Raw genomic sequence first — 14,369 nt, 5'->3', positions numbered from 1 at the left:
GGGATGGGGGAGGACGGAGCGGGGCCGAGTCTTGGGCGGGGCTTACAGAAAGCGGGTGGGAGGGGCTGGAAGCTCCACCGAGCATCTAGAGCCCGTCCTAGCCAAGCAACAGCTCATTTTCCCAACTGCGTGTAAAGAGCTCCTACTATACGCATGGCTGTTAAAAGCACGGAGTCTGGGGCCTGGTTCGAGTCCCAGCTCCACCACGTTCTAGTCTTGTGGCTTTGGACGCGTTACTTAACCTCTTTGAGCCTCAGTTTCCCCATCTGTCAAGTAGCTCATAGCAAGAGTACCCAACCTCACTGAGTTGTGGGAGGATTCTGATCTGAGTTAGTGTTTGTCAAGTGCAATGCCGGCCTTAAAGTAGGCTAGGCCAGGCGCGGTGGCCTGTAATAACAGCAGTTTGGGAGGCCGAGGCAGGAGAATCACTTGAGGCCAGGAGTTTGAGACCAGCCTGAGCATCGTAAGGAGACCTCATCTCTACTAAAAATAACAAAAATTAGCCAGGTGTGGTGGCATGCGTCTGGAACCCCAGCTACTTGGGAGGCTGAGGCGGGAGGATTGCTGGAGAGATGGAGGCTGCAGTGAGCCTTGATTGCACCACAGCACTCCAGCCTGGGCAACAGAGCAAGACCCTGTTTCAAATAAATAAAAATAAATGAGGGCTGGGCGCGGTGGCTTATGCCTGTAATTCCAGCACTTTGGGAGGCCGAGGCAGGCAGATCACTTGAGGTCAAGAGTTTGAGACCAGCCTGGCTAACATGGAGAAACCCAGTCTCTAGTAAAAATACGAAAAATTAGCCAGGCATGGTGGCACATGCCTGTAATCCCAGCTACTCAGGAGGCTGAGGCAGGAGAATCACTTGAACCCAGAGGCAGAGATTGCAGTGAGCTGAGATCGCACCACTGCACTCCAGCCTGGGCAACAAGAGTGAAACTCCGTCTCAAAACAAAACAAAACAAAACAAATAATACATATGTCAGTGGTTAACAACATGTCTGGTATACAGCAGGTGCTCAATAAATGGGCATCATTATAGGAGAGGCTTACAGGCTAAAATGGCTGACACTCCAAATCATCATGCTTCATGAATGAGGAAACTGAGGCCCCTGGCTCTACCCTTGCCGCCCCTCCCCCTGCTTCTCATGGGGGTGAAAAAAAGAGACAGCAGCCATTTCTGAAGAAGCATTTATTAGCATGCAGGGCCCATGCTAGAGGCTCCTTATTTCCAGGGCAAGGCCGGCGAGACAGAGCCCATTGCTCAGGACGCAGCCCAGATTGCAAAGAGAGGACAGCCCATGGTAGCGGAAGAAATTCTGGCGGAGAGCACTGTATTTGGGGTCCTTCTCTCGCAGCTGGCGGTAGGGATCGGGACCCTGGTGGCTGCCTGGTACCTCCCCACCCAGGCCTCGCTCCTTCTCCACGGTTTGCAGGGCCCACATGGCAGCTGTGGTGCGGGGCTCCAGCCAGCGGGCGTTGACAGTGGCCAGCGTGAGGCTCAGGAACAGCAGGTAAAGCTGGCAGGGACAGCAGAAGAGAAGGTGAGCCGTGCCTGGGAGGCCAGAGAGGCCCTAGGGAAGGGCTTTCTGTATCCTCGACAGCACAGGGGTGGGGGTGGGGACAGCACTGGATCAAAAAGCCTGCCTCCCCCTCTTTCCTTGAACCCAGACTGAGGGACCCAAAGCAGAGTTCCAGCTCTTCTACTCTGAAACTGGTCACTCTGAAGGAAAAGCTCTATCCCCACCTCCTCTATTCCCCCCAAAACCTCCCGAGCCTCCTCTCTTCTGATACTCAGACTGGAAGTCCCCAGGGCAGGATCTCCTTCCTCAGTGGCCACAGCCCAGACCCCAGAAGCTGACATTGGACCCACAGAGAGTGAATAAAGTCTTTGAGTGGCTGGGCACAGTGGCTCACGCCTATAGTCCCAGTGCTTTGGGAGGCTGAGGTGGGTGGATCACTTGAGGCCAGGAGTTCAAGACCAGTCTGGGCAACATGGGCAAAACCCCATCTCTACTAAAACTACAAAAATGAGCCAGGTGTGGGGGCTGTCCCCCTGTAATCCCAGCTACTCAGGAGGCTGAGGCATGAGAATTGCTTGAACCCGGGAGGGAGAGGTTGCAGTGAGCCGAGATTGCACCATTGCACTGCAACCTGGATGACAGAACAAGACTCTGTCTCAAAAACAAACAAAACAAAACAAAAAGTCTTTGAAGGCAGGCGTGGTGGCTCAAGCCTGTAATCTGTAATCCCCGTGCTTTTAGAGATAGGGGTGGGAGCATCCCTTGAGGCCAGGAGTTCAAGACCAGCCTGAACAACAACACAGCAAGACCCTCATCTCCTTTTTTTTTTTTTTTTCCCTGAGACTGAGTTTCACTCTTGTTGCCCAGGTTGGAGTGCAATGGCATGACCTCGGCTCACTGCAATCTCCGCTTCCCGGATTCAAGTGATTCTCCTGCCTCAGCCTCCCAAATAGCTGGGATTACAGGTGCACGCCACCCAGTTAATTTTTGTAGTTTACTTAGTAAAGACGGGGTTTCACCATGTTGGCCAGGATGGTCTCCATCTCCTGACCTCGTGATCCGCCCACCTCGGCCTCCCAAAGTGCTGGGATTACAGGCATAAGCCACTGTACCCGGTCTCCCTATTTTTTTTTAGTTAAGAAAAATGTTTTTGCCATTCTCACATTGCTATAATTCCATCTCTATTTTTTTAAGTATTTGAATAACTTCTGAGCCTGTTTCATTAAAATAAATAAATAAAAGAAAGAAAAAAAAAAGTCTGTGAAGTTCTAATTACCCATAATCCCCTCCTGTCTCTATGAGATTATTCTTGAAACACCTGTCAGATCTCACTTGCCCACATCTATAGAACATAACGCAGGCAAGGGAAGGCCAGAGTAGAGAAATCTGAGATGCAGAGATAGTTTCTTGCCTTGTGGCCAGAAAAATGTGTGGAAGGCAGTAGGAAACCGTAAATTCCCGGTTGGGCTGGTTTTTAAACAATAAACTGGGGTCAATGTACCAGCTCAGCTGAGTCACCACAGCTTGGCAGCAGGCCCAGCCAGCGGGAGGAGAGGGAACAGCAGCTAGCGGGGAGATGCTGGGGGATAGACAGGGCTGCTGGGGACTGTTGTATAGGTTGTGCACTGCTCAAGGGTATCCAGAGCCCAGCTTTGTATCTACCAGGAAGAAGGGGCTCCCCTCCTCTCCCCTACCCTCCCCTACTCTCCCTTCTCCTTTCCTCTCCTCTCCTTTCCTTTTATTTTTTTGAGACAGAGTCTTGCTTTGTCACCTAGGCTGGATTGCAGTGGCGTGATCTTGGCTCACTGCAACCTCTGCCTCCCGGGTTCAAGCAATTCTCCTGCCTCAGCCTCCTGAGTAGCTGGGATTACAGGTGCACACCACCATGCCTGGCTAATTTTTTTGTATTTTTAGTAGAGACGGGGTTTCACCATGTTGGTCAGGCTGGTCTTGAACTCCTGACCTTGTGATCCACCCACCTCGGCCTCCCAAAGTGCTGGGATTACAGGCGTGAGCCACCATGCCTGGACTTTTTTTTTCCCCTGGAAAAGGTGTAGCCATAGGTGCTCATTGGGGTCCTGGGAATAAGTCTCCAGAGGGCAGTGGCACTCAAAGTCACATACCTGGCTGGCCTCCCAGAATGTGAGCTGAGCCCAGGCATGCTGTGAAGCCAAGATGCAGAGGTTGATGAAGGCACAGCCCATGGAGATGTGGAAGTAGAAGGGGAAGAGTTTGCTCTGCGCTAGTCCGAAGGTATGTCGGGGAAGGCCTCGGAAAAGCAGGAAGCCTGCAGGATATGGGGACCACAGGGGTGTTAGAGCACTTACCGCCCTCTTATTTCTGTCCCCACCCCACGTCCCCATGACATCCAAGCTGAGGGTCCCTACCTGAGACGAAGGTCACCCACATTTGCATGCCCCAGGCACCTGACAAGACCAGTAGATGGACCATCTTAATCAGGCCTCCTAGGTTCCCGCCTTCCTCCATCTTGCAGTCCTGGGAAGGAGGCACCGGGTGGCTCAGAACTTTACCTTTGCCTCGTGCGTGGCCTTCAGACCCTGTGAACCCGCTCGGGGACAGGGTTACGGCCAATCCGGCAGAGATTCTGGCAAAGCAGCCCAGGAATGAGAGTGAGAAAGGCCCAAAGCAGTCAAGGCCCAAAAACAACCCTCGACCCCATCTCTCCAAATGTCAGCCCTCAAGCTCTCAGGCTCCCTGGACCTCAATCTCCATGCCACTTCAGAGGCCCCCAAATTTCAGCCCCAGCAGCTCCAGCTCATAGCCCTAGGTCTTCAGAGATCACTCCACTAATTCCCAAACATCACCCCAGGGATCCAGTTCTGACATCCAAGACCACTTTTCTCATAAAATAATCCCGGATATTAGGTGAAGATCCCCAAAACCCCGAGGAAACCCCAAATCTCATCCCGAGGACACCGATCCCACCGTTAGGAACCAAGACCTCAACCCGCAGCACCCGGATTCCGAGAGCAGAGGCGTCGGGGCCAAATGGGCTGAATTCGGTACCTCACTCCCACGCCCCCGGGTGGACAGCGACCCTCCTCCGCCGCGTCCCCTCGTGGGTTTCCCCCAAGAATTCGTCCCGCCTCCCAGCTGAGCCTGAAACCAATCGTATCGTAGATCTGCACCTTTCTATCCCGCCCTCTTGGGTATTGACTAATCGTAGAATCCCCCCCTGAGATCCCGCCCCCTCCACGGGTTTTTATCCAATTACACCGCGGCTACTAAGCTCTGCTGAAGCGTGAAGGCGCCAATGAGGCCTTCAGCTACTCTGGCAGGGGCGGAACTAAAATGCCGGCCACACCCCTCTCTGTGACTCCTTCAGCCTCTGAGCGTTTTAATGCGATGGTGTCCCCGCGGGATCAAACTTCAGCGTCACGGCTGAGGACTGGCTTCGTGGTCCCTGATGGGAGAGCATGAACAGGTGGTATGTGGTAGGTGGGGTTCTGGAGCCTGGCGGGTGCAGAATTCACAACCCAGGGGGCGGAACCAGGATGATGACCCCGCCCCCTCCCTAAATAATTATCCCAGGAGGGACGCGGAAGCAACAACCGGATGGGACGGGGAGAGAGGAGGCAGCACGACTGGGGACCTAAACTGGCTCCCAAATGCCTCTCCTTTTCCCCTCCAAGCCTCCCAGGCTTCCTATGGTCCCTAAGTCCCAGGTTCTCAGCGTGACATTCTAGAGCAAACACAGCTTCCCATTACTCTATACCAGGCACTGGCATGGATTAATTTATTTAATCACAACATCCCAGTAAGGTGAATATTATGACATCTCGTTTTTATAGTTGGGGACACTGAGGCAGGGAGAGGTTCAGTAACGAGACCAGTATTACACAGCTGGAAGGGACAGAGCTAGGATCTGAACCTAGGCCATCTAGCCGGAGAGTTTCCCTGCTTAACCATCATACTCTGCTGCCCCTGGAAGTGAGGACCTTCCTGAGGCAGTGACTCACGGAGGGGCAGCTTAGGACATTTCAGGCAGAAGAAAAACGTGTACATCACAGGGTGTGTGTCAAGATCCAGTGAATGCTTAGGGGATGCCCGGCACTCAATTAGGTGCTCAGAAAATAGGAGCCTAAAAAAGGATTAAGGAAGATTTTACCGAAGATATGCTGAATAGTTTTTGTTTGTTTGTTTGTGTTTGAGACAGAGTTTCGCTCTTGTTGCCCAGGTTGGAGCACAATGGCATGATCTAGGCTCACTGCAACCTCCGCCTTCGAGGTTCAAGCGACTCTCCTGCCTCAGCCTCCCAAGTAGCTGAGATTACAGGCATGCGCCACCACACCTGGCTAATTTTGTATTTTTAGTAGAGACGAGGTTTCTCCATGTTGGTCAGGCTGGTCTCGAACTCCTGACCTCAGGTGATCCACCTGCCTTGGCCTCCCAAAGTGCTAGGATTACAGGTGTGAGCCACCACGCCCAGCCTGAGTAGAGTTTTGAAGAGCGTGTAGGAGTCTTCCAGGTCGACTGAATCAGGCAGAGGGCCTGGCAAGGGCGACAGAAGAGAAAGGTCTAGAGGATTTGGGGGAAGAGACTGAGTGTGACTCAGGGCAAGGTGCCTTTCACCTAGAAATTCCTCCAGGCAGACCTGCCCCAGATATCTCCATCTGTGCCATATCTGGCTATACTAGAGGGGGAGGGGAGTTGGAAGTGAGACCCAGAGCTCAGCTGTTTCCTGTTCCCAGCCTCTTCTAGCGCAGGCCTGGGCCCCAGTTCAGCTAACATCTATTGAACAGATATGCCCTGCCTCTCCTGCTCACACTCTATGGCTGGCATTCACCTGTGGGGCCAGGTCCAAGTTCCTGGCTTGGCCATCAATACCTTACTGGAGCTACTCTGCTAACCTCCTGCTGCTTCCTCTTGGACCTCGATTCAGCCATCATGAATTTACCAGCATAGAGCATGTGGTTCCACACCTCCAAGCTTTTGCACATACTGTTGCCTGCCAGGAAAGCCCTTCCTTTAAGCCAACGTCAAGGTCCCTTTTTTCTTTGAACTCTTCCGAGGCCTGATTTTTTTCTTTGGGGCCTCCTGGGTCCTTCTCACTGCCCAGCCCAAACCTTGGGGCTGGGATCATCTTTTTTTGTTGTTTTTTATTTCTGGAGACCGAGTCTCACTCTGTTGCCCAGGCTGGAGTGCAGTGGTCCACCTCCCGGGTTCAAGCGATTCTCCTGCCTCAGCCTCCTGAGTAGCTGGGATTACAGGCGCACATCGCCACGCCCAGCTAGTTTTTGTATTTTTAGTAGAAACGTGGTTTCACCATGTTGGCCACGCTGGTCTTGAACTCCTGACCTCAAGTGGTCCTCCCGCCTTGGCCTCCCAAAGTGCTGGGATTACAGGCGTGAGCCATCACTGCTGGCTGCGCCTAGCCTTGGGATCATCTTTCATCCAGCTTTGGCTCCTACCATAACTGAGAAGCCTTGAGTTTAGGGCTGAGGCCTCTCTGGCATGTCAGGGAGGGTCTGGGGGCACTGGGGACATGGGGACTTATCTCAAAGCAGCCCCTGCTTCCCTACTCACAGCGACCCTCTTTTGGCCGGCCTGCCCCGGGACCCTGACTACTCTGTGTCCTGCCTCTACTCACCTCCCTCACCCTCCAGCGTGTGTTTGCCTGCTAACGTGAAGTGTGACAAGTACTGGGGTTCGTTGGGGGGCTGCCATAGGGCTGGGGACACTGGGAGGGGCTGGGAATGTGAGGAGTGCCCTGCATTGTCCCTCAAGGAAGCCCTCACCCCTAGGCTCTTCCTCGGACAAGGCTCTGGAGCGTATAGCTCACTGGTCCAGGACCCCAGAGCCAGAGACCTTGGGACGTCCTGCTTCTGGGGACACAGTGAAGAGTGCAGACTGCAGGCCAGGGTGGGGCTCGGGGCCTCCGCCACATGAGGCTGCCCCCTCCCCCAATCCAGACCTGCAGAAGGAGTGCTGTAATGACCAGGACGTTTTGAAGAGGCATCACAACGTAGCTAAGGTCACCCCCACCCGGGAAACCCTTTCAATGCCAAAAACCACTGCAATCTACTGCTGTGGGGCTTAGGGAAGGGGCTGTAGGGCAGAGGGACTCCCATGAACACACCCACTGTGTTTCTTCAGCACCTAGAACAGTGCCTGGCACTCCGCAGGCCCTCACTAAGCAAGTCTTGAATGGAGGAAGGAATGGATGGAAAGAAAGAGTGTGGTTGTGTGTCTTCCATGGGGAGTTGACTGTGATTGTCTCTCAGCCACATAAGTGCACTTCTGAGCAAGTGTAGTATGTGTAGCCCAAGGGGGAGGTGCATGAATATGCCCGGAGTGGAGCTTTGCCTGTACTTGTGGTTTGGGACACCCAGAACCGAGGAGATCCAACTTTTGTCCAGCCCGCCAAACTGGGTTGAGGTTAGCAAGCAGGCAGCTCAGGGACAAATTTCTCCTCCCATCTCATCTCTCTTGCCTAGAAGCCCTTGGAGACCAGCTCCTCCAAAGTCAAAGGTGAGAAATCTCCTTTCCAACGAAACTGTGTGGGGAAGACCTGCTGGTTTCCAGCTCTACCCTCTGCCCCAGCATCAGCTGACCCCCTGCCATGGTCACCCATTCACTCCTGCCCAAGACTGAGTGGGACCCTGTTCCATATCTTACCCCTGTCCCTACTGCTACTCTGAGCCTCTGCTGACCTCTGCCCTGCCCTTGCCCCAGACCCCACCCCTTACAGCCCTGGCTCACCCTGTCCTCTGCCCACAGCCAAGACCATTGTGATGATTCCCGACTCCCAGAAGCTCCTGCGATGTGAACTTGAGTCACTCAAGAGCCAGCTACAGGCCCAGACCAAGGTGAACCGCCTTGGCCCTGCCCCCAGCAACCTCTCTTTCTCCTTGCCCTCCCCTCCTTCCTCCCACCCCAAGGCTGACCTCTTTCCCCCAGGCTTTCGAGTTCCTGAACCACTCAGTGACCATGTTGGAGAAGGAGAGCTGCTTGCAGCAAATCAAGATTCAGCAGCTTGAAGGTGAGGACTGGCCAGAAATCAAGGTCAGGCTAGGCCAGGCATGGTGGCTCACACCTGTAATCCCAGCATTTGGGGAGGCCAAAGAGGGTGAATCACTTGAGGTCAGGAGTTTGAGACCAGCCTGGGCAACATGGTGAAACCCCATATCTACTTAAAAAAAAAAAAAAAAAAGAGGCCCAGTGCGGTGGCTCAAGCCTGCAATCCCAGCACTTTGGGAGGCCGAGACGGGCAGATCACGAGGTCAGGAGATGGAGACCATCCTGGCTAACACGGTAGAACCCCGTCTCTACTGAAAAATACAAAAAAACTAGCCGGGCCAGGTGGCGGGTGCCTGTAGTCCCAGCTACTCGGGGGGCTGAGGCAGGAGAATGGCATGAACCCGGGAGGCAGAGCTTGCAGTGAGCTGAGATCCGGCCACTGCACTCCAGCCTGGGTGACAGAGCGAGACTCTGTCTCAAAAAAAAAAAAAAAAAGAAAGGGAAAAAAAAGGCCGGGTGCGGTCACTCACTGCTGTAATCCCAGCACTTTGGGAGGCCAAGACAGAAGGATCACCTGAGGTCGGGAGTTCGAGACCAGACTGACCAATATGGTGAAACCCCATCTCTACTAAAAATACAAAAATTAGCCAGGCATGGTGGCGTGCATCTGTAGTCCCAGCCGCTCAGGAGGCTGAGAAAGGAGAATTGCTTTCTGCGAGGCGGAGGTTGCAGTAAGCCGAGATGACATCACACCACTGCACTCCAGCCTGGGAGACAAAGCAAGACTCCGTCTCAAAAAAAAAAAAAAAAAAAAAAAGTCAGGCTGGAAGCTGGTCCTGTTGGGATCAGCTGGGCCAGGCCAGGGTGAGAGAAATTGGGAGAGTCTGGGTTCTGGGTCAAGATTAGGACAAGCTGGGTTCTGGGTGGGATCAGGGCTCAGTCAAGGTCCCACACTCTCTGCAGAGGTGCTGAGCCCCACAGGCCGCCAGGGAGAGAAGGAGAGGCACAAGAGGGGCATGGAGCAGGGCCAGCAGGAGCTATATGGGGCCCTGGCCCAAGGCCTGCAGGGGCTGGAGAAGACCCTGCGTGACACTGAGGAGGTGCAGCGGGCCCGCACCACTCGCTGCCTGCAGCTGCTGGCCCAGGAGATCCGGGACAGGTGGGGGATGGCGGGAGGGCAGCCTGGAGTCCATGGGAGGGAAGGGAGAGCCAGAACTGGGGAATGGAGGCAGGATGGGGGAAATGGCAGACGCCTGGGGGAGGGGGACTGAGGGATGGTGGAAAGCCTGAGGAACAAGAAGAGAGGATGAGGCCGGGTGTGGTGGTTCATGCCTGTAATCCCAGCACTTTGGGAAGCTAAGATGGGCGGATCACTTGAGGTCAGGAGTTCGAGACCAGCCTGGCCAACATGGTGAAACCCCATCTCTACTAAAAATACAAAAATTAGTCGGGCATGGTGGCGGGTGCCTGTAATTCCAGATACTTGGGAAGCTGAAGCAGGAGAATCACTGGAACCCAAGAGGCAGAGGTTGCAGTGAGCCGAGATCACACCACTGCACTCCAGCCTGGGCGCCTGGGCAGCAGAGTGAGACTCTGTCTCAAAAAAAAAAAAAAAAAAGAGGAGAGGAGGAGAGGCTCAGGGGAGACAGGTGGCTTGTGGGGGTGGGGGAGTGGGAAACTGAGAGGCCAGAAGGCAGGGAAGACAGAAAGCTGGAGGTGGGATGGAAAAGGAGGCCAGGGGATCAGAAGGGGGGATGGCAGGAAAGACTGAGAGGACAGGAGGCTGGTGGTGTAGAAAGTTGGGGACAGGAGGTGGGGAGGTGGAGGCCAGGTGATAGGAGGCTGAGTGGGGTGGGAGAGGCTGAGAGAATGGGAGGCTGGGGATCAGAAGGAGAGGATGGGGATGAGGGTAGGGGGATTGTAGAAGGGGAGGGAAAAAGGGCAGGGAGGTGCGGGGGGGACAGAGCTTGGGAGGATGGGTGGAGGGAGGGACATCAGGGGCCAGGCAGGGAGTGCAAGTCTAGGCTGCACTGTCCCCTCAGCAAGAAGTTCCTGTGGGAGGAGCTGGAACTGGTGCGGGAGGAGGTGACCTTCATCTATCAGAAGCTCCGTGAGTGCCTGGAGCCCACATCCGGTGGCGGGTGGGGGGTGGGGTTCCTTCTTCAGCCCCCTGTTCCCCTGAGCCCCCTCCCTCCACAGAGGCGCAGGAGGATGAGATCTCAGAGAACCTGGTGAACATTCAGAAAATGCAGAAAACGCAGGTGAAATGCCGCAAAGTGAGTGCAGGAGATGGGGACCCTGGGGAAGAGTGGGAGACAGAGGGATGGGGATTTCAGCCAGCTTCCACCATGAGATTGGAGCCTGGATTCAAATCTCAGCTCTGCCACTCACTGCTGCGTGACTGTGGGCAAGTCACTTGACCTCTCTGAGCCTCAGTTTCTTCATCTGTATAATGGGTGTAATAATAATTCATCTTGGCTGGGTGCGGTGGCTCATGCCTGTAATCCCAGCACTTTGGGAGACTGAAGTGGGTGGATCACCCGAGGTTAGAAGTTCGAGACCAGCCTGGCCAACATGATGAAACCCCGTCTCTAATAAAAATACAAAAATTACCCGAGTATGGTGGCGTGTGCCTGTAATCCCAGCTACTCAGGAGACAGAGGATGGAGAATCGCTTGAACCCAGGAGGCGGAGGTTACAGTGAGCCAAAATCATGCCATTGCACTCTACCCTGGGCAAAAAGATCGAAACTCCATCTTAAAAAATAAAGAAAAAGAAAAAGAAAAAGAAAATTCATCTTGTTGGGTGCTGTGGCTCATGCCTGTTATCTCAGCACTTTGGGAGGCTGAGGTGGGTGGACTGCTTGAGCCCAGAAGTTCAAGACCAGCCTAGGCAACATGATAAAACCCTGTCTCTACAAAAAAACAAAACAAAAAAACAAAACAAAACAAAAAAATGAAACAAGAGGGTGTGGTGGCACATGCCTGTAGACCTAGCTACTCAGAAGGCTGAGGTAGGGGGATCGCTTGAGCCTTGGAGGTTCAGGGTGCATTGGGCCCTGATAGTACTGCACTCTAGCCTGGGTGACAGAGTGAGACCCTGTCTCAAAAAAAGACAAAAAACAAAAACAAAACAAAAAAACCCCACTCATCCCTACCTGATCAGGTGTCTGTTTTAGCTGAGTATTATGCACTTGAATGCAGCCTGGCATATACTAAGTGCTATATAGCGGTCACTTTTTACTATTGTCATCATTATTTATTTTGTTTTGTTTTTTGAGACGGAGTTTCGTGCTTGTCACCCAGGCTGGAGTACAATGGTGCGATCTCAACTCACTGCAATCTTCACCTCCCGGGTTCGAGCAATTCTCCTGCCTCAGCCTCCTGAGTAGCTGGGATTACAGGCGCCCACCACCATACCCAGCAAACTTTTTGTATTTTTATTTTTATTTATTTATTTATTTATTTATTTATTTTTATTTTATTTTTTTTTTTTTGAGACAGAGTCTCGCTCTGCCGCCCAGGCTGGAGTGCAGTGGCGTGATCTTGGCTCACTGCAAGCTCCGCCTCCCGGGTTCATGCCATTCTCCTGCCTCAGCCTCCCGAGTAGCTGGGACTACAGGCGCCCGCCACCTCGCCCGGCTAGTTTTTTTTTTGTATTTTTTTTAGTAGAGACGGGGTTTCACCGTGTCAGCCAGGATGGTCTCTATCTCCTGACCTCGTGATCCGCCCGTCTCGGCCTCCCAAAGTGCTGGGATTACAGGCTTGAGCCACCGCGCCCGGCCACTTTTTGTATTTTTAGTAGAGATGGGGTTTCACCGTGTTAGCCAGGATGGTCTCAATCTCCTGACCTCGTGATCCGCCTGCCTCAGCCTCCCAAAGTGCTGGGATTACAGGCATGAGCCACTGCGCCCGGCGCTATTGTCATTATTATTATGATTGCCGTTCTCTCATCCGTCCTCACCCCAGATCCTGACCAAGATGAAGCAGCAGGGTCATGAGACAACTGCCTGGCCGGAGACTGAAGAGATACCGCAGGGAGCCAGTGGCTGCTGGAAGGATGACCTCCAGAAGGAACTGAGTGATATATGGTGATGCTCAGCCGTCAGTCTGACCCCCAACCCCCATCTGAATCTCTTCCCCCAGCGGGATCTGGCAGTGACCACCAGAATCTGGAGCCCACCTGAGTCCAGACCTCCCTCACCCCCTAGGACTCACCCCCACCACGGCCCCCAACCTTAGCCCTACTGCTGTCCACACCCTGAGCAGTCTGGAGTCTCCCAGGGCCCCCAGCTCCTCATCTTCCTGCAGGTCTGCTGTGCACGTGCTGCAGAACTCCATAGACGGCCTCACCATGTGCTCGGGGGCCCGTCCCAAGGCCTCAAGCCTCAGGGGTGAGGGAGACTGAGAATTGCTTAAGGGTGGGAGGTCATTGTGTAGCTTCACTCAGGGGGACTATGTTCAGAGAGCCTATTTGGGAGTCACATCTGTTGGGTGTTATTCTATGGTCACATTAAGTAGTGTTCTGAGGTCACATTAAGGAGTCACTGGAGGTTTCATCCAGGAGTCATTCATGGTCACATTCAGTCACTTGGATCTTATAGGAGTCCACGGGGACTCCATGCAGTAGCTCATGCCTGTAATCCTAATATTTTGGGAGACCAAGGTGGGAGGATTACTTGAGTCTAGGAGTTTGAGGCCAGCCTGGGCAACACAGTGAGACCCCATCTCTTCAAAAAATGTAAAAACTAGCTGGGTGATGGTGTACCTGAAGCTGAGCATGCCTGTAGTCTCAGCTACTCAGGAGACTGAGAAAGAAGGACCGCTTGAGCCTGGGAGGTCGAGGCTGCAGTGAGCCGTAATCGCGCCACTGCACTGCAGCCTGGGCAACAGAGCGAGACCCCATCTCAGAAAAAAGTGTCAGTCAGGTAAAATTCAAGGGTCATTGAAGTCATAATTTGGTGTCACATTAGATCACATTCAAGGGACTTGGGGGTCATGGTTTAAGTATCAGTGAGGTATACTATGAAGGGACACAGGGCCTATGTTTGGGGGTTACTCAAGGGTCACATTCAGGGTACCTATCCCTCCTGCAGGCCATAAGGGGCACCGGTGCCTGAGCCCTCCACTCGCCTCCTGGGACTCTGACTCCGACTCTGACCAGGACCTCTCCCAGCCACCTTTCAGCAAGAGCTGCCGCTCCTTCCCACCCGGTGCAGATCCTCCCCAGTCCCCCCCTCCACCCATTTCCCTCCTGACCTGCCCTTGACTCCCACAGTTTAGACCCTTGGAACAGGCCCAGATCCCGATCTGGGCATGAGATCCCTGACCTGCAGCCACGGAGTCCCCTGGACCTGGCCAGGCCCTGACCCACCCTCTCTCTCTACAGCTTGAGCAGCCGGGACTGCTCTCCCTGAAGACCCCTCCAGAGAGAAAATAAACTAGCCGAAACCCTCCTCTAGCCCGGACTGTCAGTCCTGCTGCTTCCTGTGCCTAGGAATCCCCCTGCCCTCCCAGTTTACTCCTCATTGGTGGGGGGGAGGGGTGTAAAGACCCCAGGGGTCATTCGGGATGTGTGGGCTTGGAATCAGGGGACATTTGAAGCCAGATTTAATATATGATAAGGCAAGGAGTCATTCTGCCCAGATATGAGAGGCCAGACAGACTTCCACACTGGCCACAGAGCCTTCCTTTCTGGGGGGCCCTGGCGAATGGGGAAACTGAGGCCCAGAGAGGGAGGGGCGCAGCCCAGGGACATGCTCTGAAGCCCTGCCCTCCTATTACCCTCGGAGCCCCGCCCACCCCAGGGTCCTCCCTCTCTACTGCCATTCTTGGTTCCTTCCCCAATCGATGCTAACACGCCCCGCC

At 53.9% G+C, this 14,369-nt stretch overlaps 2 protein-coding genes across 22 annotated transcripts; one reads left to right on the top strand and one right to left on the bottom strand.

Moving 5' to 3' along the window:
- Nucleotides 1-1,173: 1,173 nt before the first annotated feature.
- On the bottom strand, nt 1,174-4,752 carry TMEM205 (transmembrane protein 205). Of its 6 annotated transcripts, none has more exons than XM_009193534.2 (4): nt 4,671-4,752; nt 3,909-4,017; nt 3,645-3,808; nt 1,174-1,518 (listed from the first exon to the last, which is right to left on the bottom strand). In XM_009193534.2, the coding sequence occupies exons 2-4, from the start codon at nt 4,006-4,008 to the stop codon at nt 1,213-1,215; spliced, it is 570 nt and encodes a 189-aa protein (XP_009191798.1). In that variant the 5' UTR covers nt 4,009-4,017; nt 4,671-4,752; the 3' UTR covers nt 1,174-1,212. The 6 variants fall into 6 exon arrangements, with proteins under 6 accessions (XP_009191798.1, XP_003914967.1, XP_003914968.1 ...); XM_003914918.4 differs by lacking the exon at nt 4,671-4,752 and adding an exon at nt 4,549-4,639 and having other exon boundaries at nt 3,909-4,126; XM_003914919.5 differs by lacking the exon at nt 4,671-4,752 and adding an exon at nt 4,549-4,637.
- On the top strand, nt 4,115-13,962 carry CCDC159 (coiled-coil domain containing 159). 16 transcript variants are annotated; one of them, XM_021930710.2, is made up of 13 exons: nt 4,528-4,544; nt 4,868-4,969; nt 7,071-7,189; nt 7,287-7,516; nt 7,980-8,013; nt 8,263-8,351; nt 8,443-8,524; nt 9,466-9,661; nt 10,545-10,612; nt 10,702-10,778; nt 12,471-12,592; nt 12,813-12,895; nt 13,598-13,962. In XM_021930710.2, exons 2-13 carry the CDS (start codon nt 4,959-4,961, stop codon nt 13,768-13,770), a joined length of 1,284 nt encoding a protein of 427 aa, XP_021786402.2. In that variant the 5' UTR covers nt 4,528-4,544; nt 4,868-4,958; the 3' UTR covers nt 13,771-13,962. The 16 variants fall into 16 exon arrangements, with proteins under 16 accessions (XP_021786404.2, XP_021786402.2, XP_009191784.2 ...); XM_009193520.3 differs by lacking the exon at nt 4,528-4,544 and having other exon boundaries at nt 4,659-4,969; nt 13,598-13,714; nt 13,891-13,962; XM_021930712.2 differs by lacking the exon at nt 7,071-7,189 and having other exon boundaries at nt 4,115-4,544; nt 4,868-4,976.
- The last annotated feature ends 407 nt before the right edge of the window (nt 13,963-14,369 follow it).

The sequence above is a fragment of the Papio anubis genome, chromosome 20 (genome assembly GCF_008728515.1).
Source record: "Papio anubis isolate 15944 chromosome 20, Panubis1.0, whole genome shotgun sequence".
Taxonomy (NCBI): Eukaryota; Metazoa; Chordata; class Mammalia; order Primates; family Cercopithecidae; genus Papio; species Papio anubis.
This window is presented reverse-complemented; position numbering and strand designations above follow the sequence as displayed.

What these genes read in the sequence shown, in the direction of transcription:
- TMEM205 (XM_009193534.2), bottom strand. Translation starts at nt 4,008, where the DNA reads ATGGAGGAAGGCGGGAACCTAGGAGGCCTGATTAAGATGGTCCATCTA. An exon ending in GTGGGTGACCTTCGTCTCAG is followed by an intron (nt 3,809 to 3,908) that starts GTAGGGACCCTC and finishes CATATCCTGCAG; the next exon opens with GCTTCCTGCTTTTCCGAGGC. An exon ending in CATTCTGGGAGGCCAGCCAG is followed by an intron (nt 1,519 to 3,644) that starts GTATGTGACTTT and finishes TGTCCCTGCCAG; the next exon opens with CTTTACCTGCTGTTCCTGAG.
- CCDC159 (XM_021930710.2), top strand. An exon ending in GGCATCACAACGTAGCTAAG is followed by an intron (nt 7,517 to 7,979) that starts GTCACCCCCACC and finishes TCTCTTGCCTAG; the next exon opens with AAGCCCTTGGAGACCAGCTC. An exon ending in CTTCATCTATCAGAAGCTCC is followed by an intron (nt 10,613 to 10,701) that starts GTGAGTGCCTGG and finishes CTCCCTCCACAG; the next exon opens with AGGCGCAGGAGGATGAGATC.